This window comes from Poeciliopsis prolifica, unplaced genomic scaffold (genome assembly GCF_027474105.1).
Source record: "Poeciliopsis prolifica strain line A6 unplaced genomic scaffold, Auburn_PproV2 SCAFFOLD006, whole genome shotgun sequence".
Lineage (NCBI taxonomy): Eukaryota > Metazoa > Chordata > Actinopteri > Cyprinodontiformes > Poeciliidae > Poeciliopsis > Poeciliopsis prolifica.
This window is the reverse complement of record NW_026562381.1, coordinates 15,942,045-15,958,800: the sequence shown is the minus strand read 5'-3', so window position 1 is coordinate 15,958,800 and position 16,756 is coordinate 15,942,045. Positions and strand designations below refer to the sequence as shown.

The 16,756-nt window shown below is 41.2% G+C and overlaps 1 protein-coding gene across 13 annotated transcripts in view; it reads left to right on the top strand.

The window, feature by feature from the left end:
• LOC129360290 (prominin-1-A-like) overlaps positions 1-16,756 on the top strand; it is a 63,024-nt gene that overhangs the window by 34,879 nt on the left and 11,389 nt on the right. For 10 of the 13 annotated variants that reach the window (XR_008605996.1, XR_008606004.1, XR_008606003.1 and 7 more), the window contains exons 5-17: positions 649-769; positions 1,380-1,443; positions 1,784-1,873; positions 2,091-2,114; positions 3,724-3,953; positions 4,363-4,437; positions 4,579-4,642; positions 4,926-5,085; positions 5,332-5,484; positions 5,729-5,852; positions 6,336-6,439; positions 7,361-7,445; positions 16,014-16,160. Coding sequence is in view for 3 of the 13 variants with exons in the window: in XM_055030400.1 (XP_054886375.1) it covers positions 649-769; positions 1,380-1,443; positions 1,784-1,873; positions 2,091-2,114; positions 3,724-3,953; positions 4,363-4,437; positions 4,579-4,642; positions 4,926-5,085; positions 5,332-5,484; positions 5,729-5,852; positions 6,336-6,439; positions 7,361-7,445; positions 16,014-16,160 (1,441 nt within the window). In the remaining 10 variants the exon portion in view is untranslated. The remainder of the gene's footprint in view (positions 1-648; positions 770-1,379; positions 1,444-1,783; positions 1,874-2,090; positions 2,115-3,723; positions 3,954-4,362; positions 4,438-4,578; positions 4,643-4,925; positions 5,086-5,331; positions 5,485-5,728; positions 5,853-6,335; positions 6,440-7,360; positions 7,446-16,013; positions 16,161-16,756) is intronic. The other 3 variants (XR_008605999.1, XR_008606005.1, XM_055030403.1) reach the window with 1 other exon arrangement.

Below are 16,756 nucleotides of genomic sequence, written 5' to 3'. Positions count from 1 at the left end.
TTTGTTATTCCTCTCAGCAAGTCATCTTACATCATTCATAAAGCTGCTTATTCCACGGAGGCATTTCCATGAAAGAGGTTCTCTGTGTAGTACAATCCCACTTTATGAATTCTGACTTCTTTAGAACCATCTCTTCTTAAGTCTGATCACCCTTGGAGCCATAGCCTTCCTCACAGGAACCGCCGAACTGACTTAGTGTAGCAGGGGTACGGGTGAGGTGCTCTCAGCTAGGATGCAAATGAGTTATGATATTATGGGCTAGCTCCCTTCATGTTCCTCAAGCTAATTAAGTCTTGTGAGCTACTCAGGTTTGTTTGAAGCATACAAGAGACTTCCTTTGATGACCTGCTTCATGTATTTTTGTTTCTTCATTAAATTTAGATTTGTTTACATCCTGAGGAGCTGAGATTAAACATTTGTAAACAAACTACAATCATGATTTTTTTGTTGATATTTATATTGAATTTATATAATAATATTACCTAGTTCTACAGGTGCCTTAATGTAAAAGTAAAAGTGGGAAAGACTGACCCCTACTGCTGCTGGCATGTCATCGTCCCATTCTGCAGAACCTGCTGCTTTTAAGTTGGGAATGCCTGGATTTGAGACAGTAATATCATCATATTTGCTTCTGCCAATTGTTTACAGGATTGGAATACTTTGTGCGTATTCAGCCAACCAGAATCTGAGCTCTCAGGTGAAGAACATACGCCGTCTGGTTAACAGCAACATGAGGGACCTGCACACCTTTGCTAATGACACACCTATGGTGAGACGAAATAAAAACACAGCATCAACAGCGGCCTCTAATTCTAAGATCATTTGAAAGTTAATTAATTTTAGTGATTCAATCTGAAAACTGGGCTGCACAGTGGCACAGTTGGTAGCAAGAAGGTCCCGGGTTCGATTCCCAGCCCGGGGTCTTTCTGCACTGAGTTTGCATGTTCTCCCTGTGCGTGCGTGAATTCACAAACATGACTGTGAGGTTAATTGGTTTCTCTAAATTCTTCCTAGGTGTGAGTGTGTGCGTGCGTGGTTGTTTGCCCTGTCTGCCTCTGGGTTGCCCTGCGACAGACTGGCGACTTGTCCAGGATGATCCCACCTCTTGCCCGGAACGATAGCTGGAGATCGGGACCAGCACCTCCTGACTCCACTAGGGACAGGGGTGTTAGAAAATAAATGGATGAATCTAAAAACTGAAAGTCATTCTTTTATTTTATGGCTGTATATTTCAAGTACTCATTTTTTGTAAATGTTGCTGATGAATACACAGCTTATAGGGTCTTATAAAACTCAGCTAATTTTTTATTCAGAATCTAATGAACTAGTTTCTTTATGCTTCCATGTAAGCCTGTTTGCTTTGTGTTTCCTGTTTACAGCAAATTGATTACCTAATATCCCAATACGCCACTGTCAAGAACAAAGTCAACTATGACCTAGATAGTAAGTAGATCTTCTTCTTGCCTCTGATAGTGAATTAAGTGGGCATAAATGATTCACTCAGCTTTTCTTCTTGGTAATACATCTTGTTTACTTCTCTTTATCCACGACTTGTTTTTACAACTGATTAGCGACATATCTGGGTCTAAAAGCTCCAGCTGTGACTGTAATGAAGGCTCCTTTGAGTATTCAAGTTTTCTTCTGCAGGCAGTTCTTTCCTGATGGTTAGATATTGCAAAAAAAAAAAAAAAAGCCTTGCAGCTAGGCACAACAATGTTAAACTTGTTTTACATATAAATATAGAAAACATTTGCCTTATAGATGTCCTGCTCTTTTTTTACAGACATAGGTCCATTACTCGGAGGAAGGATACATGTACGGTTGGATAAAGAGGTCCATCCTGCTTTAAACCAAGTGCTTAATATGGCTGGAGGTACCGCAACACATTTTTTTCTTCCTTTCATTTACTAACTTTCATGTAATAGCCTGCTACTATCAGCATATTGCAAAACGTCATTGTTCTTATATGATTTAAACTTACGGAGTAGATGTTTCTTTAAGGCAAACACTTTTACTTTAGTCTTATAAGCAAGTCTTATACTTTTAATCATTATTACTTCTTTTTATTGTTGTTTATGTTTTTCACAAAGTGAAAATCCAGAGAGCCATCAAAGGTAACTCAGCGACTCCATGACTTACTGATGATCCAGTCGTTTTATCCCTAATGTTGTGACTTTTGATACTGTTGTTGCTCCTACTATCTGATCCTCCTGGGTTTCTTTCCTGAAAATTTAAACCTCCCACCTGGGATTTAACTAAGGATAAATTTGATTATCCTTATAAATAAAATTGATATGATTTGTTGTCATCAAGTCACATCTTCACAGAGAACAATTATGACATTAAAATTGCACTATGCAACATCTGACAACAAATGTCTTTAAAAAATAAAAATAAAAAATGGAAACCGGAAGAACATTATAATGAGAAATATTTTGAATTTGCTTTTTCCTATTTGGTGCTGTTTCTCACTTTTTACAAGAAAGTGAGAATGGAAGTAAACATTCTCACTTAAAGTGAGAATTAACTTTTTGTTTCATTTATGTGACTGACAATGTTGATGAGTGCAGTTTTAAGTCAATGGATCTCACTGAAAGTCCAAACCAACATCAACCTGCATCTGAATATCTCAAATGTGTTCCCTCATGGTGACATGTTTGTTTGAGCCAGTCATAATTTTATTTTAACTAACCTGCAACAACAAAAAGAATATGACTAGTCACCTAAAATAGGCTGTGCTTTTTAAAAGTATTCAAATCCTTTAAACTTTTCCACATTTAGTCATGTCAGAATCCCAACTTCACTTTATGAATCCATGAATTATTTTCCTTTTCTTCTCCATTTTGTACTGCTTTGCATTGGCCTGTCACATAAATTCCCAATAAAATGCATTCACTTTTGTGGTTGTGAGATGATGTCATGTAAAAAAAAATGTGAATACTTTTCAAGGCACATCTGAAGAAGACCAAAAAGCAGTCTGAGTTCCTGCATAATTATAATTAACCAGCCCTCTTTTTACAAAGTATTTATGTTTTTGTGTCAGTGTTGCCATTTCTCCTATTGCATTTTTCATCACTGTTCCAGCATTTGCCAGTGTCTTCTTATTTCTTATCCTGTTTAATGTTGAATGTTTGCTGCAGGATATTATGAGACTTTTAGCAAATAATGACTCTCAAAACTCTCAATTACAGAACTACGAGCTCCTCATTAACTACATCATCAATAATAAAAAAACTATTATTTAGATTATTGCTGTTCCAGGAAAAACAAAAACGAGTTTTCAGTTTTGTGAGAAGTGTTGTAATGAAGTCAGGCCTGGTGATTTAGTCTGAATGTGAAACAGAAGCACATATTATAGATTCAGTTTTTTTTATGTATGTATGCTGGTGTTAAAACTAAAGTGTCATTCATACAACTGAAAGTGCTGCTAATGATTTCAGTGTGTTTTTGCATACAATCCTGCATTTTACCAGGACAGAATTATAAGAGTTTTATAAATTATTTCTCTCTCTCTTAGTCATTTTGTGGTAAGCCTTTGAAAATCTTAATAAAATTTAAAACTTGATTTCATCCACAAACTATTATATTAAAGGGCTGTAAAGAACACTTCTATAATTATGTTTCAAAGGGACATAATAAACATTTTAGCTTTCATGCCTGGTTTTTCCATCACAACAACCAAATCCTCTTCTTCAACTCATTTTTTGTTCTCGTTCCTTTCAGCCATGAGGGAAACCAAGGAGGCCCTGGAGAACGTCAGTGTGTCTCTGGTGGTCTTACAGGAAGGAGCTGGAAAACTTCATTTCAACCTGAGCCAAGTCCGCGACAGCATCAACCGCACCCTCGATGACCCTGGGTGTCATGACGAGGAATCGGACGCCACCACGGCCCAGCTTTGCCGCAGCATCCGCCAGTCCCTGTCCCAGCTACAAATCAGTGCGAATTTCACCCGGGTACGAAACTACTACACAATCTGAGAATATAATATGATGTGAACAGTAATCTCAATGGCTTCGCTTTACTGTCAAATATAGTACTATAGAGACACTTTGCAAATGAACTTAACACAAACAAGCTTTCATAATGTCTGACATTTCAAATATTGTTTCAAAGTCTAATGACTGTGGCTGCAGTCTAATAAAAGTTACTAAAGTCTCTTTCACATTGGCCTTAGATTGTCAGATGAATTACAAATTTAGTTGGAGAGGAAGCAACATTTTCTTCAAATTTTATCATTAGTCAACTCATCAATTTCAGCTCTGCAGGAAATTGAAAGAGAAATCGAGGAGAAAAAGGGAACAGTGTAATCTTCATTTCACATCAGTGTTCATGTTTATTGATATTTTTTTCACTGATTTCTAGCTTCCTAATGTGAGCCCTCAGCTGGAAAAGATGAAAAATGTAGTGAAAACAGATCTCAGCTCTGTCGTCCACAGGGTGAGTGTGAATAAATTAAAAGATTTTCCTCCACATGTTTTTAAATTGATTTTAACCAGTATCACTAACATGTCTTTTTAAAAAACTTAGTTTTTATGCCATTATGAATTTTAAAAGCCTGATGTCTTCTCTTTTTCTCAGGGGTTTTCCTCTTTGAATGACACTCCGCACATTGTGATTGAACAGACAAGAAGCGTTGTCAATAGTATGTGTAAAAGCACAAACAACTTCTGCTGTGCACATTATGTTCTAATTGTGTAAATTAATGTAATAGTTTTGGATTTTTATTTGTTTTGTAAGTGTGCATAATGAGACAGATGCAAAAAGTGAACATATGACAATCATATCTTTACAGCCATGCCTGCTGTTTCATTTAATCTTCATCTAAAGATCAGATCAGTTATGACACACATGATTAATTCAGAATTAGTCAGTTCTTTTGTTGCTTTAGTAATAGCATTCTTTCTAATGACTGGTCTTTGATTTAGGTGTCCAGAATTTACTGGACAGTATTGGCAACAACATCAGCAGCTTCTCCAAAGCTTTCCCTGTGCAGACCTGTTTGTCTAACTTCACCATCTTCATCAGCCACGCACACGCCAAAATCGAAGACTACTATCCTGAAATTGATAAACTGGACTTCTACAGGTAAAATGATATCCGGACAAGTGAACGATTTTCTTTGCATAAAGAACAGAAAAATGTTTTGCAGTGCAAGAAAGGTTATGTCCTATTTCATGTTAGAAATGTATCATTATTTTGTACAAATAAAATATAATTATTATGTTTCTGCACCTACGAGCCACTAGCAGAGGGAAACTCAAATGTATTCAAGATATATAGAATACATATGTTGGCTCTACATGTTGTTTAGTTTCTGATTGATGTTCGCAGATGGATCGGCTGCATCGCTCTGTGCTGCATGGTGGTTCTGGTTTTGGCCTTTAACTATCTGGGCCTTCTGTGCGGCACCCTGGGATACGACAAGCATGCCTCTCCCACGACACGAGGATGTATCTCCAATACGGGAGGAACACTGCTGATGGCGTAAGTCTAACATGTCCTACTGAAACTCAGGTTTTATACCTTAACCAGTCTCGTCTTTTAGTTCCAAGCAGCTATTTTTTTCTCAAGATTTTCAATTAATTTGATCTTCGTTCAAATTAAGTAGGAGAGAAAACATTGGAGATTCTCGATAACAATTATAAAATAGAAATATTCACAGTTAACATTATGAACATGAAGTAAATCAAAAATTCCCACCTGAGAGTGAATTTGCTTTTGTCCACAGTGGTGTTGGATTTAGCTTCATTTTCTCCTGGATGCTTATGGGAGTGCTGACCACCATCTTTCTGGTTGGAGGAAACATGGAGAAACTTCTTTGTGAGCCATTTCACACCAAAGAACTCTTGAAGGCAAGTGTAGAAAGCAGACAACAATTATTCCTTAACACTTGACTTTAACCTCTCTTTGGATTAGAAGGAATGTTTTGGAACATTCTTTTTCCAATTTATGGGTTTTCATTAACTAGAAAATGTAACGTTTTATAAATGTGTAAGAGAATGTACTTTCACCATAGATTGTATAGAGATCTGGGGTGAAATGCTTCAAATTTGTTGTCCTCCTCAAACAATTCCTTGAGTTTGTTGTTTTTTGCTGCTTTCACCAATGACAAGTTATCATTAGATGGTAATCACTTTATTTTACTTTAGTACTCACTGGTCATAATGTTAGGCCTGAATGGGGTTGTAATGATGAGATGCGATAGTCCAGTCCATGTTAGCTACAATTCCACCAACTATACATCTACAGAGTTCTTATCGCTTGAATGTAAAGAACACATATTAAGATAAATGTATGAGAGACCTTTGACATTTCTTCTGACTTTTTTTCACCAGGTCGTTGACACCCCATACTTGATCAAGCCAGAGTGGAAGAATTTCATTCCAGGCTACATGTACAATGACTCTGAATTGGAGCTGACATCGGAAAGCTTGTACAGGCAAGGAAAACTCAGATATATTATATTATATATTAACAATTTGCAAAGTTCTGTTGTGATCCCAAATTTATTTAAAATTTAGTTTCAAATAAACATATTCAGGTTTTCAGCAGGTATTCAAATGTGAAATGCTTTCAGTTGAGGTAAACACATGTCTTTTATACAGACAATTAGAAAACCTTTTTAAGCAATACATAAACAACATTGCATTAAACACACCTGAAGAGTGGAACAAGGTTTTGAAATTATAAAGAAATGCAGGGTAATTCTAACCATAGCAATGCATTCAGTGTCCTTTGTATCTATCTTTTTATATTTAAAATCTTAGAAAGCATTGATGAGTGCAGTTTAAACTTTTAAAAACAGTTTCTGTTGGATGTTGAGTTATCAACTAATGAGGTTACTCATATTTTGCGAAAACTTTCTGCTGTGGCACATTCATTGCTTGTGGCATCGAGTCTCCAGTTGAATATTTCATCCACATGGAAGGGGGGATGCAAATGAAAGGAGCTGCAGTTAACTTGCCGTAGCTAATTAGTGTCATTTTTTTATACTTTAGTACTGCTTTTCTGCAGCTTACTTCTGTATGATTACATAAGCTTTCATCATCCTCCTGCTTGATGGGGATTCATAAGTATGCTGCGATGGCAGACCCAAAGTCATTACATTTACAAACAGACATGGATTTAACTTTAATAAGAAAACTCCTCTGACCGAGTCTAGTTGGTTGCTTAAATGTTAGAATTTATAAGACTTTAGCGTTTTGAGTAAATGATCCTGCTTCCAATTTTGAAACACACCAGCTCTGTAATTCCAATCAATTACACATGGTGGCAGCAAACATTTTTTCTCAGACTGGTATAAAAGTGATTTTTCTCTCTCTCCCCTTTGTTTTATTGCCCATATGTTTGACATTTGCAGTACATGCAAACAGAACAAAGGCATCTACTCTGCCCTGCGTCTGGATAAAGTCTTCAACATCTCATCGTTCCTGAACACCTCAGTGGTTAGTAATCTGCACGGGCATAACATAGACTCTATAGTACATGTTGGTGGAAGTCATGTACAGAAAGTAAATAAATCCGATAAACGCAGTTACAGAACTTATAAAACTTTTATTGAACTGGGGAAGAGCTTCAAACGTGTTATAAACATGATAACATAGTTTCATGAATGAGCTTCTTTCAGCTGTCATACTGATGATCCCTTTAGTCAATTTGATTGCAAAAAATATTTTAAGAATACAAAACTGCTGCAAATTGCTAAATATTAACATAGAAGTATTAACATTTGTCCATCTAATAATATTAATCTAATCTAATAATTTGTCCATCTAATAATATTAATCAATAGCAATTCCAAGTGTATATAACATTGCTTCCCATATATATATATATATATATATATATATATATATATATATATATATATATATATATATATATATATATATATATATATATATATATATATATATATATATATAGCTGACTGGATAGCTCATAGCTGACTGGATAGCTCAATACATAAGGCATCAGTATATCACCCGAGAGGGCAGGGTTCGAATCCAGTCTGGGTCCTTAGGCAAGACCCTTCAAGCTACTGCCTACCTCATACCATGAGAGATACTAAGTTGCATAACATGCCGGCTCAGACGTCGCCCGGCCAAACAAGGTCTGCGTCAGGTGTTGGGGAACCAGAGCACCTTGATGACAAATGGGCTACTGGAACAAGACGGAAATGGGCGAGAGATGAAAATGTGGATCTGTTGGAATGCTACTACTCAAGTAACCCTAGTGAGAGAGGTTACATGCAAAGACTGGGGAAGGAATGGTTACTTCGACATCCCCAGTCAACACTAAGCGCTAAACAACTAGTAGCTCAGTGTTCCAACATCCGCAAACGGCAACTGCTATCACAACTTGAGATTGACGAGATACAACACAAATGCTACGGCAAAAGGGAGGAACCCGGATGTCAGGACTGTGGGGACTTAACTACAAGTCCCCACCCAGTGAGGGGATACACGGCCCCAATGAGCGAAACAGAGCTGAACGAGACAGCTGCTGACCTGAGAGAGAGAATCATGACCCGAATGACAACCAGGCCTCCCCGGCACCAATTACAACGGCTGAGTGAAGTACCATCAGAAAGTCTCATTGAGAATGTGAATGCAGCATTGAGAACGATCCCTACCAACACCATAACAGAAACCAATGAGCTGATCTACAACTCAGCATCAGTGATCCTTGAGATACTTGGCTATAAGAGCAACCATGAGACCCAATACCCACCATGGAAAAGACGGTTAGAGGCTAAAATCAAGGTAACAAGGAGGGAAGTGAGCCAACTGTCAGAGCTCCACAAGGGTACAATGAAAAGATCAGTACCCAGAAAGTACAGGCAGATGCCCATACCTGAAGCACTCGAGACTGCCAAACAGAGGCTCCAAGCCTTGTCCAGCCGCCTAAAGAGATACACAAGGGAGAATGAATCCAGAAGGATTAACCGGCTCTTCTCCACTCAACCAGCTAAGGTGTACTCTCAATGGCAGGGTAACAATAACAACAGAGCAGACCCACCAAGGCTGGAGACGGAACAATACTGGAAAGGCATATGGGAAAGGGAGGCGTCCCACAACAGCAATGCACAGTGGCTGATCTCTCTACGAGAGGACCACAGCAACCTCCCTGAGCAAGCCCCGGTAACCATCACTGTGACAGATGTTCAAGAAAGAGTCTCAGGTATGAAAAACTGGACAGCACCAGGGCCTGACATGATCCATGCCTACTGGCTAAAGAAACTCACTGCTCTCCATGAGCGAATGGCAGCCCAAATGAACCAGCTGCTACAAAGTGGGACTCACCCTGAATGGTTAACTGAAGGGCGGACAATCCTAATCCAGAAGGATCCATCAAAAGGTCCAGTCCCACCCAACTACCGACCAATAACCTGCCTCTCCACAACCTGGAAGCTCATGTCAGGCATCATAGCGGCCAAGATAAGCAAACACATGGATAAACACATGAGCACGGACAGAAGGGTAATCGCAAGGAGCCAAACACCACTCCTCGTAGACCGCACAGTTGCCGGACTGCAAACCCGACCACACCAACCTGTGCATGGCTTGGATTGATTACAAGAAAGCCTATGACTCAATGCCGCATACTTGGATCATTGAATGCTTAGAGATGTATAACATCAACAGGACTCTGAGAGCCTTCATTGCAACTCAATGAAGCTGTGGAAAACCACCCTTGAAGCCAACTGCAAACCACTTGCACAAGTGTCCATCAAATGTGGCATATACCAAGGAGATGCTCTGTCCCCGCTACTGTTCTGCATAGGCCTGAACCCCCTCAGCCAAATTATCAACAAGACTGGCTACGGATACAGACTCAAAAATGGGGCCAATATCAGTCACCTACTCTACATGGATGACATCAAGCTGTACGCCAAGTGTGAGCGAGACATCGACTCACTGATCCACACCACCAGGATCTACAGCACTGACATTGGGATGTCATTCGGACTAGAGAAATGTGGTCGGCTGGTCACAAAGAGGGGGAAGGTCATCCACACAGAAGGGGTCTCACTCCCAGAAGGAACAATAGCAGACATAGAGGACAGTTACTACCTAGGTATACCACAAGCAAATGGCAACCTCGATGAGGTCACAAGGAAAGGAGCCACAGCTAAATACCTCCAACGAATAAGGCAAGTCCTGAGAAGCCAGCTCAATGGCAAGAACAAAATCCGTGCGATAAACAGCTATGCCTTGCCAGTAATCAGATACCCTGCTGGAATAATTAGCTGGCCAAAGGAGGAGATAAAGCCACAGATATTAAGACCAGAAAGCTACTAACAATGCATGGAGGGTTCCATCCCAAATCCAGCACCCTGAGACTGTACACGAGCCGCAAGGAAGGAGGAGCAGAGGACTAGTGAGTGTGAGAACCACTGTCCAGGACGAAACAACTAAGATCCATAAATACATCAGGGACAAAGCCTCAACAGACAATGTGCTCAGTGAATGTCTCAGACAACAGGGAACGGAGGTTGAGGTGCCAGAGATACCATCATGGGAGGACAAGCCCTACATGGGATGTACCACCAGCAAATAACCCAAGTGGCTGATATCAGTAAATCCTACCAATGGCTGGAAAAAGCTGGACTCAAGGACAGCACAGAGGCCCTCATCTGGCCGCCCGGAACAGGCCCTAAACACCAGAGCAATAGAGGCCCAGATCTACCACACCAGACAAGACCCAAGGTGTAGGTTGTGCAAGGAGGCCCCTGAGACAATCCAGCACATCACAGCAGGGTGCAAGATACTGGCAGGGAAAGCGTACATGGAGCGACATAACCAAGTGGCAGGCATAGTGTACAGAAACATCTGTGCAGAATATGGACTGGAAACCCCAAGATCAAAGTGGGAAACACCCCCAAGGTGGTGGAGAACGCCAGAGCTAAGATCCTGTGGGACTTCCAGATCCAGACAGACAAAATGGTAATGGCGAACCAACCAGACATTGTCGTAGTGGATAAACATCAGAGGAAAGCCGTTGTGGTTGATGTAGCAATACCAAGTGATTGCAACATCAGGAAAAAGGAGCACGAGAAACTGGAGAAATACCAGGGCCTCAGGGAAGAACTGGAGAGGGCCTGGAAGGTGAAGACCACAGTGGTGCCTGTGGTCATCGGGGCCCTCGGGGCAGTAACCCCCAAACTGGAGCAGTGGCTACAACAGATCCCAGGAACAACATCAGACATCTCAGTCCAGAAATGTGCAGTCCTTGGCACAGCCAAGATACTGCGCAGAACCCTCAAGCTCCCAGGCCTCTGGTAGAGGACCCGAGCTCAGAGGATAAGAACCACCCGCGGTGGGTGAGAAGGGAATTTTTTATATATATATATATAAGACTTTATATATATATATATATATATATATATATATATATATATATATATATATATGACTGGATAGCTCAATACATAAGGCATCAGTATATCACCCGAGAGGGCAGGGTTCGAATCCAGTCTGGGTCCTTAGGCAAGACCCTTCAAGCTACTGCCTACCTCATACCATGAGAGATACTAAGTTGCATAACATGCCGGCTCAGACGTCGCCCGGCCAAACAAGGTCTGCGTCAGGTGTTGGGGAACCAGAGCACCTTGATGACAAATGGGCTACTGGAACAAGACGGAAATGGGCGAGAGATGAAAATGTGGATCTGTTGGAATGCTACTACTCAAGTAACCCTAGTCAGAGGGGTTACATGCAAAGACTGGGGAAGGAATGGTTACTTCGACATCCCCAGTCAACACTAAGCGCTAAACAACTAGTAGCTCAGTGTTCCAACATCCGCAAACGGCAACTGCTATCACAACTTGAGATTGACGAGATACAACACAAATGCTACGGCAAAAGGGAGGAACCCGGATGTCAGGACTGTGGGGACTTAACTACAAGTCCCCACCCAGTGAGGGATACACGGCCCCAATGAGCGAAACAGAGCTGAACGAGACAGCTGCTGACCTGAGAGAGAGAATCATGACCCGAATGACAACCAGGCCTCCCCGGCGCCAATTACAACGGCTGAGTGAAGTACCATCTGAAAGTCTCATTGAGAATGTGAATGCAGCATTGAGACGATCCCTACCAACACCATAACAGAAACCAATGAGCTGATCTACACTCAGCATCAGTGATCCTTGAGATACTTGGCTATAAGAGCAACCATGAGACCCAATACCCACCATGGAAAAGACGGTTAGAGGCTAAAATCAAGGTAACAAGGGAAGTGAGCCAACTGTCAGAGCTCCACAAGGTGCAATGAAAAGACCAGTACCCAGAAAGTACAGGCAGATGCCCATACCTGAAGCACTCGAGACTGCCAAACAGAGGCTCCAAGCCTTGTCCAGCCGCCTAAAGAGATACACAAGGGAGAATGAATCCAGAAGGATTAACCGGCTCTTCTCCACTCAACCAGCTAAGGTGTACTCTCAATGGCAGGGTAACAATAACAACAGAGCAGACCCACCAAGGCTGGAGACGGAACAATACTGGAAAGGCATATGGGAAAGGGAGGCGTCCCACAACAGCAATGCACAGTGGCTGATCTCTCTACGAGAGGACCACAGCAACCTCCCTGAGCAAGCCCCGGTAACCATCACTGTGACAGATGTCCAAGAAAGAGTCTCAGGTATGAAAAACTGGACAGCACCAGGGCCTGACATGATCCATGCCTACTGGCTAAAGAAACTCACTGCTCTCCATGAGCGAATGGCAGCCCAAATGAACCAGCTGCTACAAAGTGGGACTCACCCTGAATGGTTAACTGAAGGGCGGACAATCCTAATCCAGAAGGATCCATCAAAGGGTCCAGTCCCACCCAACTACCGACCAATAACCTGCCTCTCCACAACCTGGAAGCTCATGTCAGGCATCATAGCGGCCAAGATAAGCAAACACATGGATAAACACAGCACGGCACAGAAGGGTATCAGTGTAATAGCAGAGGAGCCAAACACCAACTCCTCGTAGACCGCACAGTTGCCCGAGACTGCAAAACCCGACACACGAACCTGTGCATGGCTTGGATTGATTACAAGAAAGCCTATGACTCAATGCCGCATACTTGGATCATTGAATGCTTAGAGATGTATAACATCAACAGGACTCTGAGAGCCTTCATTGCAAACTCGATGAGGCTGTGGAAAACCACCCTTGAAGCCAACTGCAAACCACTTGCACAAGTGTCCATCAAATGTGGCATATACCAAGGAGATGCTCTGTCCCCGCTACTGTTCTGCATAGGCCTGAACCCCCTCAGCCAAGTTATCAACAAGACTGGCTACGGATACAGACTCAAAAATGGGGCCAATATCAGTCACCTACTCTACATGGATGACATCAAGCTGTACGCCAAGTGTGAGCGAGACATCGACTCACTGATCCACACCACCAGGATCTACAGCACTGACTTGGGATGTCATTCGGACTAGAGAAATGTGGTCGGCTGGTCACAAAGAGGGGGAAGGTCATCCACACAGAAGGGGTCTCACTCCCAGAAGGAACAATAGCAGACATAGAGGACAGTTACAAGTACCTAGGTATACCACAAGCAAATGGCAACCTCGATGAGGTCACAAGGAAAGGAGCCACAGCTAATACCTCCAACGAATAAGGCAAGTCCTGAGAAGCCAGCTCAATGGCAAGAACAAAATCCGTGCGATAAACAGCTATGCCTTGCCAGTAATCAGATACCCTGCTGGAATAATTAGCTGGCCAAAGGAGGAGATAAAAGCCACAGATATTAAGACCAGAAAGCTACTAACAATGCATGGAGGGTTCCATCCCAAATCCAGCACCCTGAGACTGTACACGAGCCGCAAGGAAGGAGGCAGAGGACTAGTGAGTGTGAGAACCACTGTCCAGGACGAAACAACTAAGATCCATAAATACATCAGGGACAAAGCCTCAACAGACAATGTGCTCAGTGAATGTCTCAGACAACAGGGAACGGAGGTTGAGGTGCCAGAGATACCATCATGGGAGGACAAACCCCTACATGGGATGTACCACCAGCAAATAACCCAAGTGGCTGATATAAGTAAATCCTACCAATGGCTGGAAAAAGCTGGACTCAAGGACAGCACAGAGGCCCTCATCCTGGCCGCCCAGGAACAGGCCCTAAACACCAGAGCAATAGAGGCCCAGATCTACCACACCAGACAAGACCCAAGGTGTAGGTTGTGCAAGGAGGCCCCTGAGACAGTCCAGCACATCACAGCAGGGTGCAAGATACTGGCAGGGAAAGCGTACATGGAGCGACATAACCAAGTGGCAGGCATTGTGTACAGAACATCTGTGCAGAATATGGACTGGAAACCCCGAGATCAAAGTGGGAAACACCCCCAAAGGTGGTGGAGAACACCAGAGCTAAGATCCTGTGGGACTTCCAGATCCAGACAGACAAAATGGTAATGGCGAACCAACCAGACATTGTCGTAGTGGATAAACATCAGAGGAAAGCCGTTGTGGTAGATGTAGCAATACCAAGTGATTGCAACATCAGGAAAAAGGAGCACGAGAAACTAGAGAAATACCAGGGCCTCAGGGAAGAACTGGAGAGGGCCTGGAAGGTGAAGACCACAGTGGTGCCTGTGGTCATCGGGGCCCTCGGGGCAGTAACCCCCAAACTGGAGCAGTGGCTACAACAGATCCCAGGAACAACATCAGACATCTCAGTCCAGAAATGTGCAGTCCTTGGCACAGCCAAGATACTGCGCAGGACCCTCAAGCTCCCAGGCCTCTGGTAGAGGACCCGAGCTCAGAGGATAAGAACCACCCGCGGTGGGTGAGAAGGGAATTTTTTTATATATATATATATATATATATATATATATATATATATATATATATATATATATATATATATATATATATATATATATATATATATGGCTATTTGGGAAAACCAGTGTCGTTATTACCCAATCAGACTTTTTGTCCACATTATCAAATCAAATCATGAACATTGACATTTCTATGGATATCAATAATATAGTCATATTTGATTAATAAAATGCAATAGTCTTATATGAAACAATTTAAACTTCTCATCATTTTATGTTGTCTATCATAAACGGTGTTTTTGATGTGGAGAGTAACGCCTTAATAAAAAGTTAAGATAATACCATCATCTTCCTTCTTTCTAAACTTGAATATAGTGTTGCTATTTGGTGAATAGTCTCTTCATTTTTGATTGAACTCTAAAACAACATTCATGTTAGCCCACTGAAGAAAACAAACACCCAGTAAAAACATATGGCTAACATTTTTACTTTTCTGGAAAATCCAAAACTTTTGACGTGCCCATACAGTTATCCTAGAAACTGGTTTACTGTCCCAATGTGTTTTTTTGTTCTCTTTATAGTTGCGCAAAAAACATCTTTCTTGGCTGGCAAAGCAGGCATTTTTTGGTCAAGGCATTCTTTTTCAAATTTTTTCCTACAAAGACATGTCTGAGAATGATGACTGTGGTTTACAGAAGACCTCAAAATAAAAGAAGACCTAATAAAGTCTTTTGTAGTTTCTCCTATAATCCACTTAGTCTTGGTGCAAACAGGGACAGATTCTTTTTTATAGCACAAATGGAAAGCAAGAGATTCTCAAGTAAATACCAAAGTATATATATTTGGTGTGGACTTTCACTAGGCCACTCTACAACATTCACCTGGTTGTCTTTGAACCATTTCTGTGTAGCTTTAGCTTAGTGCTTCAGGTCGTTGTGTTGCTGGAAAATAAATGTTCTCTAAAGTCATAGTTCTCTGGTAGATGGAAACTAATTGTCCTGTAGGCTTTCCTAATATTTTGCTGTAATCATTTTACCACTTCAACCCTTCCTGGGCCTGTCACTGGCTCTGGAAGGCTTGTAGACAGCATGTAGCATAGCATGCTGCCACATTGTTACAGACATCTGCCCTGTTTAGAAAGAAGATTTTGACCTGTAAATGTGAAAGTTGAGTTGTTCAGGGTTTATATTCTCATCCAAACTTCTGTTTACAGTTCACTAAGGATGTGGTGCGTCAGCTGGAGAACTTTCAGATTGATCTGAGAGCGATAATCCTTTTAGAAGCAGAGGGGAAGCAGAACCTCCTAGATTTCTCTGAAGCTGGCCTATCAGAGATCAACTATGCTGACTACCTTGACGAGGTGACATATGCTGTGATTGTAGAAACACATGAACAGGAGAAAAGCATGTTTTCAGTGGATGGTTTTGAATAGTTTTTATTTTTGCGTTTTGATGTATAAATTGTTGCAATTGTGAAATCATGTCTGTGAAAAAATAGATTTAAATTATTTAATAATTGACTTATTAGGTTTATCAACACCTAAATCAGTTAACAAGCTTCAGGCAGAGTTCTGCAAAGGACTGCTAAAGCTAAGTTATCCAATAAGGGTCCAATCCAGGCCAAAGGTGTGAAGGTGTGGGCTAGAACTTGACATTTGCTCTTTTCATCAATCAATCAGCTTCACTTTAAAGACCTGAGACTGAGAGCAAAAACGTAATTATCCTTCAGACTGAATCTACAAGCAGATGTGTGAAATCTTTAGTTTAACTTTCATTCTCTCAGTCAGAAGCCTCCGATTTCTGAGTTTGTACAAGGAAACGAGAGATTTGGTCTTATTCAGTTTGGGTTAAGGTGAGCTAAAAGCCTTAGCTGAAGAAAAACACAATAAATTACAATCCCATGTTTTTTCTGTACATAGATTTGAAGAATAACTGCAATTATTTCAAAATTTGTGAG